Source organism: Rhyacophila brunnea, unplaced genomic scaffold, assembly GCF_057557595.1.
Source record: "Rhyacophila brunnea isolate RB1 unplaced genomic scaffold, BYU_Rbru_1.0 scaffold_10, whole genome shotgun sequence".
Taxonomy (NCBI): domain Eukaryota; kingdom Metazoa; phylum Arthropoda; class Insecta; order Trichoptera; family Rhyacophilidae; genus Rhyacophila; species Rhyacophila brunnea.
The window spans coordinates 2,712,490-2,725,489 of record NW_028232752.1 but is presented as its reverse complement, the minus strand read 5'-3'; the positions used below and the strand labels follow the sequence as shown (position 1 = coordinate 2,725,489).

The 13,000-nt window shown below is 35.4% G+C and overlaps 1 protein-coding gene across 1 annotated transcript in view; it reads left to right on the top strand.

Moving 5' to 3' along the window:
• The window catches only part of LOC147078816 (uncharacterized), a 330,196-nt gene extending 327,903 nt beyond the window's left edge, over nucleotides 1–2,293 (top strand). The window contains exon 15 of the mRNA XM_085949694.1: nucleotides 378–2,293. Within this exon, the coding sequence (XP_085805820.1) occupies nucleotides 378–2,168 (1,791 nt within the window). The 3' untranslated portion in view covers nucleotides 2,169–2,293. The remainder of the gene's footprint in view (nucleotides 1–377) is intronic.
• The last annotated feature ends 10,707 nt before the right edge of the window (nucleotides 2,294–13,000 follow it).

Here is a 13,000-nt window from a genome sequence, read left to right as displayed (position 1 = left end):
AAGTTAAATCATGTTTAAGGCCACCAACAAAAGTCCAGGAGTACTGATTACAGTTAGTGAATAGAAACATCCTTTGAAAGTAATGAAGCTATTAGTTTCAAAGTCGGTTACCTCCATATTCTATCATTATGAGATAGAAGCACATTATTAAGATCGCAAATAGAATATTTTATAGAATATAAAGATATATTAGAAAATAAAGAATATAAGAAGAAAGAAAGAAGTAATATAAGAATGAAAGAATATAAAGATATATTAGAAACATAATAGAATAATGTTATATAATTTAATTTTGCCCAATTTTTGCTGGTTTATCCTATTCCAACTATTCTCTATTTCATATGTAAAGTAATATTTTTGACTATATCTCTTTACAGACGTCAGGTGTTGAAGACCTCCATAAGCATGCTAAGGAAGCGACGACCAGTCAGATAGAAGCCGTCGCCATCAAACTGCGAAAAGCGGGCATCAGCAAAAATAAAATTGCTATCGCTAAGAGAAAAGGCAAGAAGGAGGTCATCGATTACAGCGCGGCCCAAAAAGATAGAGAGCAAACTGTCCCCGCCGGAGTTCCCGTCGTCGCCGAATCTGACTCCGTCGGGAAAGTCCAAAACTGGCTGCTCAGTTCGCCGCAGCCCGCCGTTATAACTAAATCTAAATCCACCCCCGCCGGATTGACCGAGAGGGATCAAGCCAACAAGGCGACTGTCAATCCTCCTGCGAAACCGGCGAGGGGAAGACATGAAAAAAACTCGAAGAGTGTCAACAATTTAGCGCAGGGCGAGAAAGAGAAAGTTAGATTGCAGGTGATTTATAAACCTCCGTTTAAGTTTTCGCTGAAGCTTTGCAAGAGCGACAGAACGCGAGTCGTCGTGGACAAAACGACGCCGAATAGAAACGAACGAGTGAAAAAGAAAACGCATTTACGAATCGTAGATAATAATCTGAACAGATCGAATAAAGTCAGCAGTAGTCCGATCGCAGGACCTTCCGTTGAAAATTCCGAGGGACCCAGCGGAAGATTATCACTCTCTTCAAATACGGCAACGGCCGGATTGAATCCCACTAATGAATCTGTGACATATGAGGAAGTTGCAGGTGAACACTTTAAGACCCCTAACGAACAGAGATCCGGTCAGCATCAGAAGGAGGCAGCGAAATGGACTCACAGGAAGAGCAACTCCGTCGGACAAGGCTGCAAGTTGGCGGAGAGTCGACAGAATTTGCTCTCCCAAGACCAGTGGACGGACGGTGCCGACGCTCACTTCTACGAGAACATGATGTACGGTGACGGAAAGACCAATCCACCCAATAAAAGCAGCAGCATGCCAAGGAATATTTCACCGAGGCACGTAAGCCGGGCTGTGTCCAGGCAAAACAGCCACAATGTTGTCCCGCCCGCCAGAACGGGAAGCTCCCAGAGAGCAAATCGACGATCGCACAACGGAAGCGTCAACAGGAACGTGAAAAAGAGTTACTCCAACGCCTCTCAGCACACGGGACCCGCCCTGCAGAAGGGCAGCAGCCTCAACAACCTGCACACCGCGTCCAGAAAGAATAGTGTGGTCGACAAAAAACGACTACCCGGCGCCGAGCACCCGTACGGTAACGTCGATCCGAGATTGCGTCAAAGCGGATTCAAAAGACCTCTCAGAGGTCACACTTCCGATGTTGGACATTTAAAAAGGCAACTGAGCGCCACAGAATTATATCGAAGCCCTGCCCCCAGTGAGTTTTTCATGCCTCTGTCAGCCGGAGCTAAAGACTGTCACCGGCCAGACTTCGATTGGAGCTCGAGCAGAAGGAGAGTAACCGATACCGAAGCTTCGCAGCCGTCATCTGAATCGCGTCCTACTTCCGAGTGCGTGGAACCCCGACTAGTGCCAAATATTGCAGATTGCCAAACGCCATTAGAACATAGTTTAGAGAATAAGAGGCCGCAGCGGAGGAAAGCCGCAGACGCCTCGGCTCGCAAGAGGCAGCGCGCGCCGCCGGATGATCCTTCGACGGGCTTCCCGGAAGTTCATCATCCGCCCGACGACTCCCGCCCTCTTACGTTCGCCGACTTCAAGAACTCTCTCCCGGACGGCGACCGCGTCCCGCCAGATTACCGCTCCGATATGGATGGTTTAGTTTCCGACAATGACTATAGCCTCTTCGACGTTTGACCCGGACTATTCCCCGAACGACTTTAAGAAGCTATTTCAAGGAACGAGATCAAGTTTTATGATCCTCAGTGCATTCCTATATATATATATATTATATTATATGAATATTAATTGTGATTTTTATTAACGTGTATTGTATCCGATGAAAGTTTATCTTATCATTTTTGAATTACTTCATTACTTTTCAAACCTTGTATGTTCATATTCAAACTTCTCAGAAGAAGACGAAACCATTGCCAATTCTGTAGAGAGATTATACAAACAGATCAAGACCGTTTTTTATCAGACTTCGGCATTAAATTGTGAGTTCCGATAGTGGTGCTAGTTATTGCTTATGTTAGCGGTAAATGAAGATTTTCAATTGCATATTTTGTTCATATTAATCAGTAACAATAAACAATCGTCATTTTCTACAAACAGTATACCATTCGAAGTATAATTATGTAATAACTAGCACTACGATCGAACGTACAGTTTCCTGCCGCGGCCTGACTATAGAGACCTCTGTACATATGATTTTATTTATTTGTGATGCATATATTACACTCTAATATTCGCCTTTACGCATAGTTTTATGTTAATTTGTCGACAGAAAGGACATTAAAATTCCCTATGATAATGAATTTTACATTAATGGAAAATGGACACAGATGGTTTGAAAAGTACACTGGCAATAAATAGTTTCCACATACATATTACCAGAGATTGGCAATATATAATAATTTTGTGTTGATAAATTTCAATATAATCAACATACTTACTAGCATATTCTATCTTCTTTATTTTTGAGGTCGTTCATATACGACATCACTTCCTAATGGGAGGGTGTCTGATATATTATGATAATTTATGATGAACTTAATGTCTTCGGATAACAGCCAATGTCCATTTCATCGTCCGTTCCTACGCTCACCTCACGGCACAGTCAACAAAGCATGTCGCAGTCCATCCCAATTATCTTCATCAGCAGGCCAACCGAATCCTAAATTACAAACCAGCGCTGATGAAGCGTCACAGCAAACCACGCAAAACGTGGACGCAGGAGAGATGTATGATTGGACTGTAGGACGAAACAGAAGCTTAGAGAATCCATACACTACAATTGTTCCCACAGCCATGCTTGATAATACTAATATTCAGAACGGCCAAGTCAATGAAGACTATGAACAAGAAAATCAGGGGCAGTCGGCTTCCGCCAATGTCGCCAACAACAGGGTTACCAGAATTCCAATAAGCCTCGGGCAAACATGATAGTCTACTCAAAATTATCACCATACAATTGGTGGGGTGCCAAAGGGTGGAAGAAGCTTGTTGTTGAACATATACTCCGGTTACATTACTTACTGAAATTGATCATTTTCAATCAATTCATTATTATTATTATTATTAAACTGGCGCTAGGGGCCGTTCAGGTCCATGGCCGACTGCACAACGTTTCTCCAGGCATCTCTGTCCATCGCTCTCTCTTCCCAGTTGACTATCCCCAGTCTTTCCGCATCCCTTTGAATGTTGTCCGCCCATCTCCGTCGAGGGCGGCCAAGAGGTCGAGTGCCAGCTGGTGTGCCTTTGTAAATCCTATAGAGAGTTCTAGATCTTTCAGATCGTACAACGTGGCCCGCCCATCTGAGCCTTGACCTCGTGATTGAATAATAGTGATTCTAGGTTGGTATCGGTCGAAGAGCTCAGCGTTTGTGCGGATGCGCCACCGGTGGTTCTCATTGACGGGTCCAAGTATTCTCCGGAGGATTCTGTTTTCAAACACTTGGAGCGCCTTTTCTTGTTTTTCCGTTAAACCCCACGTTTCACATCCATACATGACGATCGGTTTGATGACTACGTTATACACCCGGAATTTCGTTTTGATGGACAGCATTTTGGACCTGAACAGACGACTCAGCGCGAAGTACGCTGCATTTCCACTTCTCAGTCGGTCAGCGAGCTCTAATGCATAATGAATCAATTCATTATGAATATTATAATTTGTGACAAAACGTGAGAATGGGAGAGTTAAAAAATACTCAAAAACAAGTAACATCTCGTTGTGACAAAGTTTATCCGTTTATCCTGCATAAAAATAAAGATCATAGAATATACTATTGTACTATGTACTGTCATTCAAGTTTATTGCTAGCTCCCTGGTAAATATGTAATTATCTACAAAATGACTTAGCTTATTACAACAATTGGACCGAATTATGCATTAACAGAAAAAAATTGATCTTTAAATGGCATTTGCAAATTATTGTTAATTCTTGGTGGAAACCATTTTCAATTATTATTTCTTGTCCAATTGACACACATCATGGTCCGCCTTCTGCATTCTGTACACGTGACCGACAATGCAGTCCAATAATATCTATAATGCGATGAAAGGTGGAAAATTGTATTTTGTTACGGCAACTTTTGGGAATTCTCCCGGAACCTTTTAACATTTAAAAGGTTAAAAAACATTGCTATTATAGTAATGTCTGAATGATTACATGACTTAATACATAGTCGGATCCAATTGTTATGAATAAGACCGCAGTGGTGAAGAGTGGAAGCAGGCTGTTAAGATCTGACATAAATAGTGCATACTAAACTTTGTCAGTCATATGTATATATTTTCATTGAACTAAGAATAGAAATTGCAGATAGTGTTAGTTTTTAAAATTCAATCAAACCCTGCGTAACCAAGCCGTAATAGAACAGTCAAAAAAATATTCATATTAAATTTATAAAATATCTGAAATTATGCTGTCAAATCATATATTGACACCTCTTCTACATAAAAGGTCGGAACTGCATTTTTGGCTTCTTTGAAGCGTATGCATATAACAGCAAACTGCATTCAAGCTATTTACTGCAAATTTGCATGCATAAACCTAATTTGAATCTGTCGAATAGTGACTTATCGTCGCTGACATAATACGCGTCATGCCGTGGCTAATGTTACCAACTTTTAAATTTAAATTTCCCAATAATTAATTTAAAATTTTGAAATTGTGAATAGGTGTAAAAATGTGGAAACGGTACCATATAAATTTAATAATTATAAATGAATAATTATCATGAACTTTAAATAATTTATTTGTTATAAAATCATATTCATTTTATACTTCTTAATGCACAAAATGATAAAGTATACCCAGTAAATATTGCCATAATATGGCAATACAGCTTTGCGGACTCATTGACAATATTACATACATCTCCATCGATCCACGATCTGTACTTATACATTTTTACAAGCATTTAGCATCATTTAGCATCATCATGAATCCGATTATAGCACAACGGCACGTTTCAAGTCTCCTACTAAACGCTTGTTGTGATGAACTCATTTTAGACGTATATTAAAGTGACAGTGACAACTCGCGCAGATCGCCGCCATTTTAAGTTTGGTGCGCATTCCTGTACGCATCTTCGTGACGTATGCATTTTTTATAGTTTTCTTATTTGGCCGATAAACCGCTTACTGCGTTGAATGCGGTTCAAAAGTGTATGAATACGTAGTTGGCTTTTATTAAATTATTTTAAAGATAATACAACAATGATAATCGAAAAAAAACAAATATTCAATCAATATAATATATCAATCAAGTAAAAACTTACGATTCCAGCATTGAAAATTAACTTTGTGGTGACGTTAAAATTTATTAAAATCGTACTACTGAAAAGTACCATTTTTCGGTTCCGATCTTATACGTAAAGGGTGTCGATATAATCTTAGATATTTGGAAATATAAGAATTTTTTATCTATTTTGGTTTGATTTAGGCAGGAGTAATCAATTTAACTATATTATATTCTTAATTCAACGAAAACAAATAAGTATGACTGAAAAAGTGTGCATAATTTTTGTCGGATCGCCCATAGCATACCTAAACTATTATGGTTTGGTAGAGGCAGAGTTTAATTGAATTTTAAAAACAAATAACTATCTGATAAAGTTTAGTGTGTACTATTTATGTTGGATCTTAACAGCCTACCTCCACTGTAAGACCGATATGGTCAAAGTTGAACCATTTTTAATTATCATTATCCTAAATGCTGCTATGTTTTTTTTTTTAAAACCTATCATCACGCTGTGTCTTGTTACGATTCAGATTATTTCATCGGCACGAATATTCCGTATTACGTGCTATACATAATATATATATGTACTACTCGGTGATCAATGATATATTATTATAATTTAAGTGTAATTAACATGATATTGTTTATCTAATTATTGACTTGCACTTTACATGCAAGAGGTGATTCTATCGTACTTAAGGCTAGGATATGAGCCAACTTAAAAAAATATATTGTATAAATTCAGGAGCCGCGTAGAAGAGCGGCCTAAGTAAAATTGAGTCGTTTCTGCTAGCCGTATAACACTAAAAATATTTCAATCTGACGACTGCAGGGCAGTGGCTAAAATGTATACATACGTAACGCGCCTCGTTTGTGTTAATTGAAATGTTTAAACTTTTAAAGACTAAAGTTTTTAGCAAGTTACGCTACTCTTCTAACCGGCTCCTCGATTCTTATTTCTATCATTTATCGGAATGTGAACGCTCTCTGTTTTAATAATTATTAAAATCTCCACTGAACTAATGATTAATTGAAAATTAACATGCTGGGACCATTTTATTTAATATTCATAATTCTGCGGTTTCAAGGAAAAGGGAAATGAATCAAAACAACCTGACTAATTAGTTAAAAGAAAAAAAGAAAAACAATACTCAGTACTGACTTACAAGTGAAACATTTTCACTAGCAGTACACTGAAATTCTTGGGAGAGTCAATCCTGCTAATCTGTGACAAAGAACCGTCATGATTTACTCGACAAGCAAAATAAAAATTAAAGGCAGCGGGAGGAATCGATCCATAGACCTTACAATCATAACGAGCGCACTGCCTATTATGCTTTACCAATCATTGAATGATTGATTATTATTATCTATATGATTTTCTTACAAATTTAATAACACAATAATGATTATACATTTTATTATATAGAATAAAACTATTATCGCAGACTCAAACCAATAGATTATCAATTATTGATAGTATTAATTTGTGTTAGTATTAATAGATGGCAATGCAATTTACTATAATATGGTTTATGGTTACTTATGGCTATATTGTTTGTCACATGCACTAATTTATTTTTTAATATCATTTAGACGCGTCTCCTTCATGTTTATGACTTATCTCCCTTTTCCTTGATACGACAGGATTAATTTAATATTATTTCACATAGCTGAATGCTTCTCGTGTGAATTATAATTATTATTACCTACTAATAATGTACATAAACATTTGGGACGCTAATGTGCTTCTTGAAACGGGGTGAATTATTTAACAATATTATGATTATTAATTTTCTTTATTAATTTATTTCTTAAAAATGAGATGTAAAATTTAATACGATGGATGCAATGTCATTTAAAAGTAGCCATTTTAATGCTTTGATCCATAATCGTCTGCCAAATCTACAATAATTTGTATTTTACATACAATAAATTACTATTCTATTATTTTCGTTCGTAAATATTTAATCACCAAATTGGCAAATCGTCATCATTGATTCTGCAACACCTGCATTATGGTGTCATCAAATTTGTATTTTTTCTACAGGTAATAAATACCAGGTAAATGATTGGTGTAAATACCCTATAATGAATCATTTATTTATTTCCATATCACATCTCCATTATAAAAATAAATGCATTCTTTATTGGGATCAACTTGAAGTAGTATGTTTATTTTTTTTCGAAATGAAGACAGTTTTAATAAATCTTTCAAAGTTATAAGTTTTTGTTTGTAAAATTTTCTGATGTCTTCTCATCTCCAATCATTTTGTTTGCCTAAATTGTAGAAATATATACATAATTTTACAGGTATACAATAATTTTTTCCGATGTCGAAAATATACAGAAAAGAATTTTTTTGGTTGTAAATAATCAAAAGAAATTGGGCCATAAATCAAAATCGCACCATAATTCGAGTGCTTAAAATCAAACAACGTTGTTTACAAAAAAGTATTTTTTTTAGATAAGTAACATTATTTTACATTCTTGGCTACATGATAGTCAAACAACTTTATGTCAATCTTTTCTAGTTTCTTCTTAAATCGTCAGTAAAGTTCTATCCTTGTTTTTATATTTTTTTATAACCATACGTATAAATATTAACATCAACATTAATGTTAGGTTTTAAATAAATATCTCCTTTGTTGAGTTACAAGAAACTAAAAAAACGTATTTTGGCTCTCCTGTAAAGTTTCACTTTTGTAGATAGTGTTGTTTGACATTAAGCACTCGAATTATAATGGGCTGTTATAGCAAAAAGCAATATAACTGGCAGCTGTACAGTGAGATATAATAACACTGTTGGACTATTCTGTGCAGCATTATTTACTTGGTAGAATTCCATTTTGCAAATGATAATATAATTTATATTAAATTCTACAGGTGTTTTTAAGTCGATAATGATGTTACAACCAAAATAGCTATTGACGTAAAAAAACACCTATTGAATTCAATATAATTTATATTACATTATATAATTTGACAGTTAATCTTCACAGTCAAATGAATACGTGTATTAATTAAGGCGCTAAGTACCAAAAACATAAAAACTGACATTTTTATAGAAAAATGTTCTACATACCAACGCCAATAATTTCAACTATAGTCTAAGTGCCTCAAGCAAGTCAAAAAAATACAGCAAAATAATTAAACCTGTCGACGTTGTAAGTCCGTTGGCGTGTTTTATTTATAATGGTGTAAGTAGCACTGCAGTTGTCAACGGCATTCAATATAAAATAGCTGACGATGTTGTGTTGACACTTGCGAGTTCTTAATACCTAAAATTATAGAAGCTACCGTGATTGCTTCACAATGTAAAACTACATTTTTCAAAAGGTCTGCTTCATGAAATTTTACTGCAATGACTCGGTATTTTGTAACTACAGGCAATACTACTTTTTGGTACTTAGAGCCTTATTTAATACACGTATTCAAATGTATCTATTGTTTTTACTCATTAAAGCGTCAATTACATTGAGCTTTTTTATGAGTTGATTATTGGCAAATTTATAATCTGCCTGTAAATTCGCCCAGTGTAATCATCGAATAAGCTAATAAGCAGGTTGTAAACACTCCACCTAGAAAAGTTGAAAGCCGGTCAACTTTTCACACTACACGCCGGCGTGTGGGCTTACTGCGTCTGCGCAGTAGAGCGATGGTGGTGGAAAAACGAACTACTCATTTTGAAATTTACATTTTTGACGTTTAGGCCCTCCTCCCACGGTGCAACTGAAATCTGTCAGAACTGGTTTGTGAAGGAACTCATAAACTGGCCAATGTGATGCTTCGCACATGGCGCTACTGAAACCACTTGAAATAATAATCACATAACCTCAAACTGTCAAACTGAACCATCAGCTGTTTTGTACAAAAACCGACAACACGCACGCTGCTGCGTTTATTCGAATAGAATTAAATTATTTCAATTTTGCTTATCTTGTACTTCTTACGTTTTGGGTTGTTAATGATTTTTATAGCATGACACATGTTCGCAGTGCGACCAATTTTGATAAGAAATATGATTTTTCACCGAATCTAATGATGTTGGTATCACTGTTTTACGGTGACAGGAAACTTCAGAGACCGCGCGACTAGCATGTCGCGTCTCTTCGCGACCGTTTTGAAGCTGAGAGATTCCAGTCTCGCCGTCAGCGAGCCGCCATTGAAATACATTAGCTAGATACTGGCTGGAATTTTAGTTTCAGTTCCGTCGGACTTCAATTGCGCCGTGGAAGGATGGCCTTAATGGAAACATTGTTATGGAGCGTAGCGACCTCCCGGTAAAAAAACGAACTACGTTCCGTCAAAATCGCTCGCTGGCTTGTGGCTTATCAGCGAATGGAAAGTTTTGTGTGTAATCATGAAGTCGCAGTAGCTGAACCGCCCGCTTTTAAATTCGCCAATAAGCAGCTCGTAAAAAAGCTCAATGTAATTGACGCATAAGTAACTTTTATTATTTATAACTGTTATTTGTTCACTAAACAATACGGTTTTTAGCATGTAGCAGATGTTGCAGAATCAATTAACTATATACATACCTACATAATATTTATTACGTTTACCTGTAACACGTATATACAGATTATTAAATGTGTTCATTAATAATTATTGTTCCGTGTTGAATTTGGACAATGTTTCGACAATCTTCAGCCAATGGGCACGTATGAAATCAACACAAAGTAGTCGCTCTAAAGATTAACGTTAATTCTTCTGTTATTATTTTCATATCGGACACCAATTTGAAATGTGATAATGTTAATAGTTTATTATATTTGCGTAGAATACGGTAGATGTATTGAAAAGTTGATAAATAATAATTATCTATCGTTCAATTTAACGTAAGATGGCGTCACGCGACGCTTCTACATTCCAATGTTTACTTAATTAAAAGAATAGTCAACAAGCTTAATCGAAAACTGGGGATATTTTTCACAAATCGATACTGCAAAATACTTGACGTGATAAATTAAAGAGTTAATCAATAATCGTCATCATCAGAATGACGAAAATCCGTAAAATCCGTAGTGGGTACTGGCTTACTCTGATAACTCTGTCCATATCCATCATGATCGCTTTCCAATTCGATACCTCAAGCAAAGGAAAGTCAGGTAGCTACATCTAGCCAACGATTTTTTAACTTGCCTCTTCTCAATACACAATAGTTCAGAATGTGGACATTCTTATTTATCCTGTACCGAATGTGAATTGAACACACATCTTTCACATACCGGGTGAGTTCATTTAATCAAGTAAGCTACCAACGCAAGCTTACCATTACTCTCTTTGCCGATTCATAATTATTCGAATGGTGCACATGATCTAGCTGACAGTCTCCTAATCTTAATCGATTCAACTGCGCTGAAATCTTCATACAGACTGTAAAGCTCAGCATTGTATTTTCAAATCATTGCCGTTCTTGATGGCTGTAGATTTTTTCAGAAATATCTGATATTTACATGGTGGAACTCCATTATAATGGTGAGAAATAAAGTATTTGTTAGTTCTGCACTTTCGAATTAATGTTTTCGCTTCGAAAACCGTCATCAGAATACTTATTCACCAAGTCTTACTGTGATTATTCTGGTAATGGGGTTGTAGTCTGAAACAGTTGTAAACATCACCAACGGATTAGAATGAAAAAATACGTTTATGTCCTATCTTATTATTTTAACCGGTTCTATGCCTTAAGTGAGCTATCTCGTCCGGCTTTAAACTCAAATTACTGGCCACTGTCGATTGATTTACATTGAATAATTATGAAATACGAAGCCACAAATTATCGATATTACAGCAATTGCAGTAAGAGCTTCGCTCTACATTCAACGTGTATCATTAAAAACTTGCGGCCTGTCAGATACTGCCATAGTAATATTGTGAGCCAGAGAAAAGGTCCAGGCTATCTATTGGCTAGCAACCGATCATCTTATAATACTGAATATGAAATAAAGAGAGGTTATATTATCTCTTAAATTTACCACATCAAGTAATATATTATTATTATATTAACGTACTGTATTGATCTAGTAAAACTATCCCAGGTTTTGTGATTAATAACGCAATGTCAATGTTTGAATCTGTTGTATTGATTTAACCCATTGATGTTTTAGTGTAATAATATTATTTTCAATATAGTTTTACTGTCTTATGATTTTGCAATATTGTGATATTGTTTACGATGACATTTTATACTTTTTAGTTTTACTCGTGGCATAATAATAATTGTTTATTTACAATTACATAACGATTATGTTTACCTACAGATATTTTTTAATAATGTAAATACTTAAAAAAAAAATGAAATGATTTCCTTTCTTCAATAGATCTGAGATCTGTATTGAATTATAAATTATATTACCTACTAATAATAATGAAAATCAATTATCTATTTTTCTGATTATTATTTTTAACCCTCTCATTGTTTGCGTTGATTTTGAAATCGATGCTCAAACTAATTTATCATTTAATAAAATATATACTTTCATATAAATTACAACACAATCACATTTTTTATGATAATACGTTAACTCGAGGTCTTAAAAAATAATGTACTTTTCCTCTAATTACAATATTATATTTTTCATAACTAACTTCAATAAGTGAAATTAAAAAGTTTATTTCATACAATTGTCTTTTATTAATTTTTTTATTAACATTTAGGAACATTTGAGCCCTCAAGAAGTGAAGTAGGCCAAGTGACAAAATGGTGAAACTTTCGTATTGAAGGTTTTAGTTCAATAAACTTTTTACATAATTTTTTGTATGGAGCTGTATTCATTTTTTTATATTAGATGGAAGTTTATCACATAAACAAATAGAAAAAAAGTATTTATGGATAATATTGATTGTAATAAGATAATAAAAGGGGTGAGTTTGCTTCACCTTTACTTATTAATGTCACTTGGCTCACTTTAGCCTATGTTAGTCGTGTTCACCTCTACATACTAATAGTACTTGGCTCACTTTTAGATAAGTTAGTCATGTTCACCATTACGTGGGAAACTTGCATGAATGCATAGAAGTGAACACGTGTTCACTTCTATAGGATAACAACACGTTAACCAGTTGGTGAGAACGGTGAAGTGAGCTCACGACTTGGCTCACTTCACCATTTGACAATATAATACGATAGCTCAATGAATATTTTTATTTTAACAATAAAACACTCTTTTAGTATATATTTACTTAGCTCACTTCACTTTTATGATAGTTTATGACATGTAGAATACCATAACGAACCTAACTCATTTTTTTCAAAAATGTCGGTTGGCTCAC